The sequence below is a fragment of the Sylvia atricapilla genome, chromosome 2 (assembly GCF_009819655.1).
Source record: "Sylvia atricapilla isolate bSylAtr1 chromosome 2, bSylAtr1.pri, whole genome shotgun sequence".
In the NCBI taxonomy this organism is placed as follows: domain Eukaryota; kingdom Metazoa; phylum Chordata; class Aves; order Passeriformes; family Sylviidae; genus Sylvia; species Sylvia atricapilla.
Genome location: NC_089141.1, coordinates 9,163,556 through 9,178,778, shown reverse-complemented (window position 1 = coordinate 9,178,778; position 15,223 = coordinate 9,163,556). Strand labels below are relative to the sequence as shown.

Here is a 15,223-nt window from a genome sequence, read left to right as displayed (position 1 = left end):
GTTTTCAGCATCTCCCTTTGATGCAGGACACACTGAGATACCCGAGGGCCATTCCTGCCTGATTCCCAGCCTGGCTCTGCCTGCAGCCCTGCTCAGCCTGGGGAGCTCTGGGCTGATCAACCCCCTGAGCTGCCTGGAACACCCTGAGTGGCTTTGTTTGGGTGCTGTACCACAGGGAATGAGGGAACAGCAGGCAGGATTCATCAGAGCAGGTTTTCTCTGTCTCTCCCGGCTGTGCCTGACCCCGGTGCCCTCCTCTGGGAAGAGCTGAGGCAATCTGGAGTGAGGCTGCCTGAGTGGGAGGAGGTCCCTGCAAAGTGATGAAGCCGGCACAGCGAGGCCAAATTCCTGGAAATCAAAACCCGAGGACTCATCGTTCACGGGGAATATTTAGCACAGCTTTTGCAGGTATTTCAGAACAAGAATTGCTGCCTTTGCTCCAACAGAAATGTGGTTTGGGCTGGAAGGGACCTTGGAGCTCATCCCATTGCAGCCCCTGCCATGGGCAGGGACACCTTCCACTGTCCCAGGCTGCTCCAAACCAGCCTTGGACATTGCCAGGGATCCAGGGGCAGCCACAACTTCTCCAGCACCCTGTCCCAGGGCCTCAGCACCCTCACAGGGAACAATTCCTTCCCAATATCCCATCTAAAACCTTTTCTCTTTCCTTTTGCAGCCATTCCCTGCATCCTGCTACTCTAAGCCCTTGTAAACAGTCTCTCTCCATTTTTCTTGTAGGTCCTGGAAGGCTGCAGATATGAAGTCCTGATTATCTTTATGAGGAATTCATGATTGACTGCACGTTCTGGTGGTGTTTTGGGATAATGAGAATTAATATTCATCAACAGTCTTAGATGGGAATTCGTAACAACAACCAAAAAAAAAGGAGCTTGCTTGAGATCTGTAATGATAATGTTCTTTCACAGCTGCTTTTGTGAGGGGGGAATAATTTGGCAGCACTAGAGCTGCTGTTGACTCTCCAGTTTGTGGTGAAATGATGAAGTGAATGTTCCCTCCCGAGGACTCCAGAGCTGTTGATGGGAGCTGGAGGCACGCTCTGGAGAGAGCCTGGAGCCTGCTGTGCTGCAGGGTTGTAAATTGGTGTCATTCCACTGCACTGCCTCCATCCTGCCTGCATCCCACGGAAAACAGCAGCAAGCAAAAAAGGAATGATGTCATTTTTCTTTACGCTTTAGGAAAATGAATTCACACTAAAATGGCCTTATCTTTTATCCTTCCCCCCCACACATATAATGTTGGGTCCTATGTGATAATTTATCCACAGAAACACTTTTTTTTTTTTTTCCTCCATTACTCCTAATGGGAAATTTCTGCAGACAGAAAATCCTTCAATGTGAAGAGGCCAGAGGCTGGTACCAGCTAAACAGAGGAAGATTAAGATCAAATACAAGATAAGAGGCAACGCAGCCTCAGAAGAAAATATTGAGATAAGGATTATTTGGGACACTGCAGGGGAGGGAAGACAAGGGGTTGGAAGTGAAGGGCTGGGCTTTTCCTCGCCGTGTTCCTCATCCCCCTCTCCAGCACATCCCTTGGTTTGTTGTCCTTACAAAAAAGGACAAAAATCTGTCCCTGAGCAAGGACAGTGCTGCAGGAGCCACCATGGGAAGGAACCTGGCCTGGCTGCTTTTCCATAGGAACAATTCCCTGCCTCTGCTTTCCTGCAGAGGGTGAGTTGTGTGTTAACGACACCTGGGTCACAAAGGGATTTATTTACAGACATGTTTTATAGGAAATGTAAGTATAGAAATCGTTTTCTTATATAGATGTAGAGATGAAAAAAAACCAACAGACGAGAGTTGCCATGGGTGTGAACAGGTTTCCCAGCCATTGCCCATTTATTCTTTAATTTCATGATAGAATCCAACACTATGGATTTTGCCTGATGCATTTGACCAAAAGGGATTTTTTTTTTATTTAAATCTGCCGAGGAAAGTGATTTTAGGGGAAGCAGCTTCTCACCTGAGCACCTCCATCCATTCTCTGCCCTGCCTGGATTTTCCTGCCTGGATTTTCCCTGCTGAGATCTCCGTGCAGGCTCTGGGCAAGCAGGCAAATTTGAAATTCTGCTCTAATTCCCACCTGTGAAACCTTGCTGCAGTCATTGAGGCACTTGGACTGGAACAGGAGCCTTGCCCAGTTGTTTTTATCTTTAATGAAGTGTCATGTCATACTTGTGGGAGTGCTGGGAGCCACGATGGGCAATCCTGCACAGCAGGAATGTCAGGAATGCTGAATACAAAAGCCTGGGGACCTGTTAGAAAAGAAAATGAAATGTAATGTGGTGTTGTAACCTGCAGCAGAAGGGCCACAAATGATGGATTTTGTCCAGAGATGTGAAACTTTAAACCACATCAGCTTGGGCAATATTTGTATCCATCTGAGCTTTCAGGCCCATGATTTTAGGACATTTTAGGTCCAAATACACGGAATAAAAGTACCTGCAGCTCTCATCTGCTCTGGAGAGGAGAAAGAGGAGGAGAGCAGAGCTGGGAGAACCAAGGAGGAAAACACACAGGTTGTACAGAAAAGTTGGAAACTGACTTCAGGGGTATTAATGCCTTATTGTGGTGGGAAAGGGCTGGGGGAAACAAGGAGGAAAGGAAAAATTAAATTCTGCCTGCACATATTTGTTTTCTAACACACTAATAGGATCCTGTGGCTGACAGGGAGCTATGATTAGCCACTCACAGGCATTTTTGATATTTCCCCACGATGAAATGACATGTTTGAATAGAGAAGAACAAATAATGAGATTCCAAGACTTGCCCCTTCCCTGTGTTTTAATTATAAACAAGCAGATGCAATTCATAACGTTAAATAAGATTTCCTCACATTTCCTTCCAAAAATGGTTTTGAGCAAGATAAGGCACTTAAATTTAATCCTTCCAAGAATGCACAAATACTGAATCCTTGTTGCAGACACAATCTTACCATGAGTTTATATGGAAGCTTAATGGTTCTGTAAATTAATCAATAATGTGCTTAAATTATATTTGCTCAGCTAATTATTTTCCATGTCCTGTAAATTAGAACTCCAGCAGCCTCTGAGAGAAATCAGCCCTGCTGTCTGTCCCCACTCTGTGTTTACCTTCTGATGCATTATTGAAGGGCTTGTTTATTTGTTCTGCTTTCCCTTTGCTCTTTGTGTGGTAACCAAGGGGCTGCAGAGCCCTTGGTTGCCACTCAAATTATCAGCCCACTGATAATTCCACTTCTTCTGTGTGGACTCTTGTCAAATCCATTCCAGCAGGGAAATGCTGAGCATTTCTGGGCTCTCCTCAAAGCCCTCCTCGAGGGAGCAGGATTTAACCCCCCTCTTCCCCCTAAGGAAAACTTGAGGGCATTTTTGGTGGTGGAAATGCTCCTTGATGGGGTTCTTAGCCTCGGGATTTTGAAGGGCACAGCTTCAAGCATGAGATGCTGTCCAGGGGCTCCTTCTGACTCAAGGTGTTCTGTGGTTGCAGGAATCTGGCTATCCAAGGAATTTTGCCCACTTGCTTTTCCTGCAGTCCTGTGCCCACCAGTGATTGCAGCAGGCAAAGCAAAGCAGCAAACAAAACCAGAAGGACAAATCAGGGCTCAGAGGGCCAGAGGCAGAAGGAGAGGTTGCCTTGCCTTCCCATTTTCCCACCTTTTTCTGGGCGGCAGCAGCTGCAGAGGCTGGGTAAGTCAGTGGGTATGAAAGACAAACTGGATATGGAAAGATTTGCAGAATGCTTCTTGCTTTGCCTCCTCTCCTAACCGTGGTTTTCCACACTTGGGGAGCACAAAACATTCCCAGTCAATGGGACTTTTGTCCCTTCTCTGCCTCTGATGTGCCATGAGCTGGCACCTGCAGCACTTCAGCACTTGCTTTCTACTTTTGAAGAGATATAAATGGCAAGAGCAAAACTAGAGGCAGGAAAGTTCAGATGCATAGCAGCAGGCTTGTATTTCAATATCTAGGTAGTGATATCCTAAATTGTTCTTTTACTGTGTAACAAATTAGGTTTTCTCTTAACATATGGAGTTCAATTTTGCCACAAAGGATTCCTGGTTTCTGCCTGGGTTTTTATTTCCCATGCTAGGGCACTTTCAGAGATTAGGCTCAACATTTCATGCATACATTCATAGCTATAAGAATTTGTAAAAAGGATCCACTGCTCCCTGTCTGTTTGGGTTTTTTTTCTTAGATTTTTACCTATGGTTCCCGTTGGTCTGGTTTTCACAAATATCTCGTGAAAATACCACCTGGCATTTTCCAGGAAGGAAGGAAGGAAAGAAGGATGACATCACACAAGAACTCTTCAATGAGCAGTTCTCCTTCTTGCCATAAATCCTAAAGGGTTTGGGGGTTGTTTTTTAGACAGCAGTGGTGTTTTTCTAAAGTATTTGTGCAGGTACAGCTCTCGCAGGTCTTGGGGCACAGATGTTCCCCATTGCTCTTCCATCACGGGCAAATTGCTGACTTCTGCAGGGGAAAACCATTTGTTACATGGCTGCAATCCCATCCTGAGGAGCTGAATGTGCAGTCCTTGGAGCACAGGGATATCTCTGGGATCCTGTCTATTCCCTGGCTCTGCTTTCCCCTGCAACTTTGGCACTGAGATGAGGTGGAATATTCCTGATTTCAGAATAACCCAGGGACTGCAGCAGGATTTCCCTGGTGGGGCTGGTCCATCTCTCAGCATGAGTACAGCCACAGCAAAGGGCAGGGCTTGGGGAGGGTTTATTATTATCTTTTAAACAGAATTACTCCAATGCAGAGCATTTGCCTGAGAAGGCACATTTATCCCAAGGGGCTCTGGCTGCTCCCAGTTCTTCCAGAGGGATTCAGGGGCTGGCACAAAAAGCAGGGATGAGAGCCTGCCTTGGCCTCTTGCTGCTCTCTGCTGTGGCTGGGGGCTCAGCCACCCCAGTGGCCTCTGGGCAATGTCACTGTGGTAGTATCTTGGCTTGTTTTGATATTTCTTGGGTTATTTTCATAGTACCTTGGGTTATTTTGGTGGTAAATGGGCGTATTTTGATAGTACTTTGGGGTTTTTTTTACCTACCTCAGGTTATTTTGGTAGTATCTTGGGTTATTTTGGTAAGTTTTTGGAATAGCTTTTAGGTTGTGTATCTCTGCCTTTGCTTTGGGGTGCATTTTGTAGGAGAAAGAGTAACAAAGGTCTAAACATTACAGCACGGTATGAAACTCTGCCCTGTTGCAATGAAGAGCAGAGTTAAGCAGCTGAGGGTTTTTTTTTTCTGCTTGGGAAAGGAGGGATAACAGTGAATAAAGACAAGATAATAATGGTTTAAAAGAAAAGCATTCACCGAGGGATTGATTTACTGTAGGCTTAATGGAGGGTTGCATGGAGAGTTTAGCCAGCAGAGGAAGGTAAGCTGAAATACATGAAAAAATATCCCTTCTTTCAGAGAATAAACACAGCTCTCTGTGTACATCCTAATTATCCTCCTTCCAGGGAAAGTTAATATTTCCTTTGTAGCCCATTTAGGTCACACTCATTCACAACCTGCTTTTAGAGGCAGCAAACTCGTGGCTTACAGCATTCCAGCTTGGCACAGAGCACAAACACTGTGCTGGTTGCTTGCGAGGTAAATATAAGTATAAATATAATTATAAATAGAAACATAAGTGCAAATAGAAACACAATATAAATACGGTAAGTATAAATACTATAAACCTAAATATAGATATAAATATGTGGGTTTTAGACAGGGGTCTTTAGTGCAATCAGGCCAAGAGTTTTTGCTGAGACCCACTCACAGCAGCATAGTTTCTAGGCATAAGGAACATAACCAACCACAAGGTTTGCTCACAGTTCCCATTAAAACAGGCTAAATTTTATTGTTCCCATTAAGGTCATGTCGCCATGATAAGCAGCAATGTAAAGAAACAAAGCCCAGTAAAAAATAAGTAATTCCACAAAAATTGGTTCAATGAATGACCCAAACCAATCAATAGCAGCAATATTTTAATAGAATTTTGCAACCAGTTCATGACGTGTAACTCCACACCCACGGAAATCAATGGAATATTGCCTTTGACTGAACTGGGGACATAATTCAATTTATGGTGTTTAATGGAGAACAACATTCACGTTCTGGAGTTTGACTGACTCTTTTAAATATCTCATTGGAAGTTTATGGTGTGAAACCCTTTTTTCCTCCACTCAGGGACAAGAGAAATTAATTTTTTGGGGAATAAGCAGAATTGCTTCCAGGGATGAAACCAAGGGGCTCTGTCCTTTGCACACATTCCATGGGAGTGGAGCTTTTCCAGGTGCCCTCTGGAAATGGATGCACACCCTGCAGGGCAGAGGAGAGAAATGCTGCTTTGGCTCAGATGTGTGAAGTTCCCTCAGGAAAAGCTCTGAGCTGCTCCCTCACTCTTCTGGGTGATAAATCCACAACAATTGTTCCTGAGAGTTGTTCCTGCACTGAAACCTCCAGAGCTGGCTGTGTTGTGGCGTCCTTAGAAATCTGTCCCAGCCTTTAATGATCATTTTCACTAGAAAGGATTTCCAGGAAGCCTGAACTCCACCTCCTCACTGCAGACTAAGGCTGCTCTGAGATTCCCTTCCCACAGTCTGCAGCTTTCCTTTAGATCAGAAAGCTTTTCCTATTCCCATCTGACTCCCTGAGCCTCTCTAAGCTCAGCTTCATCACCCCCGGGCCTTTCCTCTCTGTCCCTCTCCTCACACTCAGCCCCATACTCATTTACCCCATCAGGTGGTTTAGGGCTGCTTCTCCTCTCCCTGTTGGGGTCTGTTGCCCCAAACCCATGGAGAGCATCCCAGGGGAGGTGCACAGAGAATTGGATTCCTGAGGGGAGTAAGAGGAGATCCCAGAGAAGTCCTTGGCTCCAGCAGCAGCAGAAATCAGTGTCTGGAAATAAGAATATGAGAGTTCTTCTCCCAGCACAGCTTTTTGTTGCTTCACTGACTCGTGGATTCTGCCTCCACTTTACATTCTTGTTACTCTTTGCCATCCCTCCAGTGTCTCTGGGACTTCCCCACTGCTGGGCCAGTTGCTTTAATGAGGTCCAAATGGATTCGATTTTATCAACTAGAAAATGCCACCAAACAAAACCTGAGCGGGTTTTTTGTTTCGTTTTTGGGGGTTGTGGTTTTTTTTTTTGTTCCATCCATGCTGCATTTTATTTTACATTCCAATTACTTCCTGAGGAATTGTTAAGTCTCATGCATCCCTGAGGTGTCCAGTGTAATTAAGGAAGAATAAGCGCTCAGGATCAGAGGAGCTGCTCTCCCTGGCTGCTCCAGGCACTCTCCCCTCCTTGGCAATGGCTTTGTGCAGAGATGCAGCTCCTCTCATCCTAATGATCCTTCAATTCCATCTTCTGCCTCTCCAACATAACAGCACCAGGTTTCCTGAGACCTCCTCCTTCTTTTCCATTTTCCCCTTGTTTTCCAGTCAGTCTGCAGACATCAGACTGCTTCCCATCCTTTTTCCTTCCCCTTCCCTAACTTCCAGCCCCCTAACTCCCAGCACGTCGTTGAGATAAATATTTATGAGACATTCCTCCTGAAGTGCTGTCCTCTACGCATTTCAGAGCTGGAAGGAAAGCAGCCTCTGCTGGACCACAGACAGAGGAATTCCCGTTTTGCCTGGCCAGGAACAACTCTGCCTTGTCCTTGAGGAGGAGCCCTGTGCCCTCAGGAATGTGGCACCACGTGTCTGTGCCCTGGCAGCCCGTGGGCAGTCCCTGTGCAGGGACACAGGTACAGAGTGACAGGAAGGTGGCCTTGGAGCTGCTCCTGACCCTGGGGAGGGGTTCTGAGAGCAAGGCACAAAAATTCCTTTTACCTCCTGCAAAACCCTCCTGCTTTGGTCTCTGAGCTGGGCTTTGGGGTGGCACTGCCCCCATCCTGTGCCCGGCTGGGCTTTGGGGTGGCACTGTCCCTGCCCTGTGCCCGGCTGGGCTTTGGGGTGGCACTGCCCCTGTCCTGTGCCCGGCTGGGCTTTGGGGTGGCACTGGGTGCACAGGGCTGGGGTAGCAGTGCTGGAGCTCCCTTTATGGGGTTTATTTTGGAGGTGGAAATTAATCGTGAGCTTGGGAGAGGCCCAAACACAAGGGAGACCAGACTGGACAGGGAAGTGTCCAAATCATGACTAGGAAAGATGAAAAAACCCTTTTCTTCATGGTTTGAGACCTACTGGGTGTAGTTCCCAGCACTGCTTGGCTCTAGTTCAGGGATGTATCACAATGATGAGCACAAAAACAATCTCAAAAGTCTGAGCCTAAGACTTTGCTTCTGAAAGCATCAGGCAATCTAACAATCCTTCTACCGCCCTTGCCTCTCCCCTATCTTTAGGCCATCAGCTGCCACAATCTGCCTCCTCTTCCTCTTTTACTCCACCCATCCATTCCCACCAACACAATTCCCTTGTGCTCCACCCAGCCACACCTGACTGCCGGCACTCCGTGAACATCCAGGGCCGCCCTGGGAATCTGCTGTGTTTCCAAGAGCTGGGTGCCATCAGAAGCCCCCAGACACCCTTGGAAGTGCTGTGTGTAAGCAGCAGATGATGGCAGCAGTTTTCTGGCAGCTCCTCTTCCTGCCAGCTTGTCCTGCTCCCTGTGCGCAGGCAGGGAGGTGACAGATTCCTTGTAAAAGCCTGGAGCGCTTTAGTGGATGAAATCCTCGCAGGAGCGATTAATGTTTGATTACTGGAGGGTTTCATTCCTCTGCAAGCAGGTTCCTCAGTGTCCAGGAGCCAGGCTCCATCAGGCATGGAGAGCCTGGCAGTTCTGCCAGCCTGGGGATTTCGGGTGTGCTGCGGGAGGTGACAGAAAAGAAATGTGAGTTCTTTACGATTCCAGCGTCAGTCAGGGGCTGCCTCAAAGCTGGAGCTGGAGATGACCAGGGGAAATCCCTCTCTGAGCAGAGCAGGTGCTCCTCTCAACCCAAAAGGTGCCACCCTTTCATCTTTTAACATTTAAAACATAGCAGGGGCACGGGCAGCAATATTAAAGGTAGCACAAATTAAAAAAGCCTCTGTTGGCTTCGGGCCATTTTCTCCCGAAGAAAAACCAGATCCGAGATCACCTTTTGCCTCAGCAGCAGGCTCGAGAGGCAGCAGTCAATCAAAGTACCACGGGAAGGCACAGAACCATCAGAGTGGAGTGTGCTCTCCCTGAGCAGCCCTTTCAGCAGCTGAAAACAGAGTGGTTAACCCGGCAGGTAATGAGGGAGGTGCGAAAGGCACCAGCAGCAAGGAGCTGATCACTCACTCCTGTTTGCAAAACAAACGATCCCAGCCCGCCCTGAGCCTGCTTTCACAAAACCCAGCAGAATTTTCTGGCAGAGGAGGGGGCAGCTGCAGCCCCCTGCCCACGGAGGGATGCAGGGGTGATGCAGGGGTGATGCAGGGATGATGCAGGGAGCCCCAGCCTGCTGGGAGCTGCGGATCACTGGGACTCCAGCAGTCCCTGAGTTGAAGTGTGCCTTTGCTAAATCTCTGTTTCTGCCTGCTCCAGGAGTGTTCCTGAGCCTCCAGCTCGGCTCATTAGGCTGCAGCACAGCCACCTCCCTGCTGCTGAGAGCGCATCATGAGCTCTGGACGTTGTGGCTGCAGGTTTGTACAGGATTAGAGACTCCTGCTCTCTCTATAGGTGTATAAGCACTGTGAAATGAAAGGTGAGAGAGGTTATTCAAAGAGGAGTTAACCCTGCTTTAGGGGAGGCCTATAACTAATTAAACACTGAGGCTCATTCACAGTGTTAATCCTGTGGGCTGGGGATGCTCCCCTTCTCCCTTTCCAAGGCCAGCAGCACTTCAAGAGCCAGAGAGGGAGCAGAAGGTGGTGCCCCAGGGAGAGATTCAGATGAACACCCTGATTGGAAGGGAAGAGCAGATGGAAATCTGAGCGGGACCCCGGGAGAGATGAGGTGTGAAGGCTACGTGCTCCCTCTTGGAAGGCAAATGTTGGGGTGGACGTGTTTGCATAAGAGCTGGTCTTGTCCTCCTGAGGCAGGGGAGCATCCAAAGAGCACGGCGAGGAGTGCACAAAGTCTGGCCAGGTGTAAGCAGTGATTTCCTTTTGTTACCTCCCAGCTGAGCCCAAATCTGTGCTCTGCCCACCCTGGGAAGCCTGTGTGTGGTTCCTGCTCTGAGAGAGAGGTTCAGGGAGGGAGCTTTGGGAAAGGGAGCTTTGGGAATGCCTCAATTCCTCTTTGGGAATTCCCAAAGGGGCCAAGCGTCTCTTTCTGAGCACCTTTAAATGGAGCTGCAGTTCTCTGGGGGCACAGGGCTGGAAGAGCTCAGAGCTCCCTCCAGGCTGAGCCAAACACGGGATTTACCTGCAAAAGATGTTCTTTTTTTCCACAGGTCAGCAAAGTCAGGGACTCATTGGCATCTAGGAGGTTTTCCATGTCCAAGATATTAATGGTGGTTTGGGGGTTTTATCCCAGCCTGTCTCCTGTAAAGCTTCTTTAAGCTTCTGAGATTTGCCTTCAGATTCTATTTGGTGGTTTCCCTCTGCTGCCTCATTCCCCTCAGGTTCTGACAAAAGGAACCAGCCTGCCACTGGGCCTGGACAGTGTCACCTAGGTGTCCCCTGGGTGTCCCCCTCTCCTGCTGACACATGCAGAGGATCTCACCCCCCAAATTCCCACTAACAATGAACCCCACTGGGCCGTTTGGTTCTCCCTGGCTGAATTGCTGCATTTTAATCCTATTTTACTGAGCAGTTTTCATCTCTGCAGCCATGTCCTGGTGATTTCCCGCATGGCCTCTCCTGCTGACCCTCCTGGAGCATCCAAGGGAGAATTGTTTCCAGCAGCCCTGATGGATGAGGCAGCAGAAGAATGGATCCAGGGCATTAGGCATGGTCTGTGCTCCAGCTCTGTGCTCACCTTCAGGAGCTGCCTGCCTGGAAATGCTGCACAAAGGGGTTTTCTGTTAAAAAAAAATAACAAATGCTGGTTTTAAGAGGGATTTTCCATCATAAATTGATTTCTGGTTCTGGAGTTCAAATAAGAAATCAAAAAACCACAGTTTGGGGAATTGGGAGGTAAAGGGGGTGCAGCAGGATGGATGGAGCCTGTGCTCAGTCCAATAACACAGCTCTGGTGTGCAGGGTTCCTCCAAGGGAGCTGTGTCCTACCTTCTTTTAGACCATCTCTGACTCCTGATTTCATCTCCTTCTCCGTGGCACGGAGCAAATTTCTGCCTGGCAGGATTCTTCTTTGCTCTCTGTGGGAGAGTGGTGTAAAACTCCTCTCCCTGTAAGTACAGACCTGATGATGGATTCATTTCTGTGTTTCACACCTCAGCTGAAGATATTTTTTTTCCTTTCCAGATTCTTGGTTGCAGACTCGAAGCTGAATTGCCCGGATTTGTTTGGAATGTTCTCCACATGGAAATGTAACATTATAGGGAATAAATTGCATTATCTGGCACTTCCTTCCTTCCTTCCAGGGAGTAACTGGGCTGTGGGTAGTTTGGGTGGACAATTCCCTTTCCCTGGGTTCAGCTTTGGCTTTGATAGTGTTGTGTGGCTACCTAAAGCTGTAATTAAATTCAATTAAATTGCCATCAAAGGCAATGTCTGATATTTCCAAACACATGGCTTCCACAAGCAAAAAAAACCCAGAATGTGTCTGTCTTCAACAGCACTTCTAGGGGCCTTTACTGTCTTTGGTTGGTGGGCCAATTTTTTATACTTTTATTTTTAATGAACTGGTTCAAAGAGCTGGAGTGAGCAGCAGCACATGACCTTCACCACCAGCTGGGAGTTGCCATCATCCAGCACTGGGTAGGAGAAGGAAGCAGCCAAAACCACGATGCAGCAGCAATCCCTGGGCTGCCCCAGGCACCTCAGCCTCTGGAATGTGTGTTTGCCCAGGCTTGCAGGGATCTGTGCAGGCTGGGCTGCGGCTCTGTGGGAGGGACTCTGCAGTTGTGTGTTGTACACCCTGCACATCCTTCCCACATCCCAGCACTGCCCTCAGCCCCCCAGGGCCACCGGGCTGAGATTATTGGTGTGGAACACATACAATGACAACACTTTCCTGCTCCTGGAGGATCACTTCCCAACTGTGCCTTTGCTCCTTGATTCCAAAGCAGGAGTGTGAGGCTCAGCCGCTTCTTGGCTTTGTTGCCCTTGTGAATTTTGGAGCTGGTTTGATGAGAGTGAAGCTTTGATGTTGGCTGGAACACTTGACTTTCCTGTACCTGTCTAATATCATGAATAGGCTTTTGTATTTGATCAAAATGAGAAATCTACATTAAAGGGCTACACCAAGTACCTCTTGGCTTGATTTAAAGGAAAATAACAATCAGATGTTTTCCCAGGCACTTCAAAAATGAGCCCCACTCAAGCCTCAAGTTTAGCTTTTGTTGTAAGAACAACTGTAATGAGCCATTTTAAACAATATTTAAGCAGACGGAAGTTCAGCCTTTCTGGATTTCAACAGAGCTGCAATCTTGCAGTTAAGGAATTGTTACCCCTGCAATCAGGCACCTTTAATTTAATCCCTGTCGCTTGCTTAATTATAGCAGCCCTTCAGTCAGGCTGTGAGCAGCAGTAGAATCAGCGCTGCCACTCCTCTCCAGAGCTGCCATTGGCTGCAAACTTGTCGGGCTTGATGGGCTGCAGTCAGAGGGGATTTCAAAGCAAATAAATAGCAGGGCCTTGGAGCAGCCAGGAATGGATTTCCACCTGTTTGAACTCCAGACTGGAGACTCCAGACAAAAACCCAACCTGCTGCTGGAGGAGGCTGCTGGAGAAGAGTTCCCTCTCCTGCTGTGAGTAGGTGACTCTGGGAGCCCCGGGCAGCAGCTCTGGCAGCAGTCCTGGGCGCAGCATGGGCTGCTGCGTGCTCCAGATCACCGGGCTGATCCTGGGCGGCGTGGGCATGGTGGGCGCCTTGGCGGCCACGGCCATGCCCCAGTGGAGGGTCTCTGCCTACGTGGACGGCAACATCGTGGTGTTTGAGACCATCTGGGAGGGGCTGTGGATGGACTGCATCAGCCAGCTGGGCATCAGGCTGCAGTGCAAGTTCTACGACTCGGTGCTGGCGCTGCCGCCGCCGCTCGAGGCCTTCCGTGCCCTCATGTGCGCGGCCGTGGCTCTGTCTGTCCTCTCCTTCCTCGCCGCCATCGTGGGCGTCAAGTACAGCCAGCGTGGCGAGCAGGAGCCCCAGGCCATCAGCATCTTCATCCTGGTGGCCGGGGTGGCCTTCCTGCTCACAGGCACCCTGGTGCTGATCCCGGTGTCCTGGACCGGGGCCGCCGTCGTCCGGGATTTCTACGACCCCGCGGTGCCCGTGCCGCTGAAGCGGGAGCTGGGGGCTGCCCTGTACGTGGGCTGGGGCAGCAGCGCCCTGCTGCTGGCTGCAGGAGCCATGTACTGCCACTGCTGGTGCGGGGCCGCCCCGGCCGCTGGCCCCACGTACCCCTGGCTGGCGCGGGCAGCGCTGCCCCGGGCGGGACGGCCGGCCCCCGGTGTCCATGCCTACGTGTAGGGGCTGCCCGTGGCCACGGAGCTGGCACTGCTCTGGGCTGCACGGGACCTCAGGGATCACCTCATCCACCCCCGCCATGGCAGGGACACCTTCCACCACCCCAGGGAGCTCCGAGCCCCGTCCAGCCTGGCTTTGGACACTGCCAGGGATCCAGGGGCATCCTGTGATCTTCCTACTGCACGTGTGCTGATTGACTTCTGAATTTACCTCTGGGTGTGTAACAGAGGAGTGATTTTGGTGCTTTGCTGTTCCCTGTTGATGTGGCTATCTGCTCTCTAACAGCCTGGCACGAACAGTTCTCACTCAGGTGTTAGGTTAGAGCACAGTCACCGTTTCTCTGGGAATGAGGAATGGCGTGGGGACAACAGCAGGCAGGAGGCTCTCAGGGAAGATGAGCAGCCTGTGCTGGGCTGGAGGGAAGAAGCTGCTGTCCCCAGACCCTGAGGTGCAGAGGGAACAGAGCATTTCCCTCTGGAGTGGAGAGACTCTGTAAGGAGCGCTCTGGGAGGAGCGTGCAGTTGGCTCAGTGAACAGAGAAGTTTCCAGTCCTGGCACGGAGGTGTTTGTGCTGCCCCAGCAGAGGCATCTGGGATTGTCCATGGATTTCTCTGACGCTTGTGGAGCTGGTTGTATCCTCCTCATCTCCTCTGCAGGGCATGGAACATGGCTCATGGAACAGATTTTTAATCTCTTCCCCACAATTTGTGGGAGAGTTGGCTGCCCTACTGTTTATCAGCACTCCTCCTCTGTGGCTGCTCCTGCTCTGCAGGTAGCACCTCCTCCTCCGCTGTGAAAGTCCGGACAGCCCATCAGCCTCCGTGCCCGGGAAGTCTGTGCTAATTGACGGTGTAATTAACCAGGCCAGGGAATGCACAGGCAATCCCCACCTGCCCGTCAGGCAGAGAGAGCTCCTGCCCACGGCTCCCAGCACACCCCAAAAGCCAAGCCCTGCGTTGCTCCAGCTGGTTTGTGCTTGTCAGGCTGATTTGGGAATGCAGCCTCACCCTGCCTGCCCGTCCTGCAGGATCCAGCGGCATTTGCAGGTGGGCATTTTATTATTCCCAGCTGAAAACCTCGGGGTCTGCACCGGACAGTGCCCACGTCGTTGTCAGGTGCCCAAAGAAGGTGCAGTTTCTGGTCCTTTACCCTGCGGTGATGGATGGCAGCGTTTGAGGGGTAATTTCATGGCACAGGGCTCAGCCTGAGCCTTTTCTGTGCCTGTGCTGAGAAAAGGCTGTGACGACTGTTTGGGCTGGGGAGAGCAATGTCTCTGTGTATTCATTTGACTGCTCAGTTGGAAAGAGAACATGGAAAGCTGCGTTTAATTAAAGAAGCCTTTTATTAACGTGGCTTCAGCTGAACTTAGAGCAGACAGAAATTCATTACATGTATTAACTCCAGAGCATTTGCATTGAAGGCAACCAGCTCAGATCTTGCAGTGGGAATTTTCGAGGCACCACAAAACAGGTTTAATGTCTCCAGCTCATCACTTGAGCAGTCAAATCAGCATTTACTAATTCTAGATGGAAATTTAAGAAAACAGTGGTAAATAGGTTTTCTAGCACTAAACCATGTATTTTTTTCTGTTGTCTTATGAAGTCTGTCACAGCAGCTGTCACTGACAGCTGATTTCAGTGGAGACATTCTGTTGGCTTTGGTAATAATTTCCACCACTCCGAGAAACTCTACCTCCCATTTTATTGTAGTCTTGTCCTATAATAT

At 49.4% G+C, this 15,223-nt stretch overlaps 1 protein-coding gene across 1 annotated transcript; it reads left to right on the top strand.

Annotated features, from left to right (window-relative positions):
• The first annotated feature begins 12,841 nt into the window (after nucleotides 1–12,841).
• LOC136373721 (claudin-17-like) lies at nucleotides 12,842–13,501 on the top strand. The gene has a single exon (XM_066338690.1). It carries the CDS (start codon nucleotides 12,842–12,844, stop codon nucleotides 13,499–13,501), a length of 660 nt encoding a protein of 219 aa, XP_066194787.1.
• The last annotated feature ends 1,722 nt before the right edge of the window (nucleotides 13,502–15,223 follow it).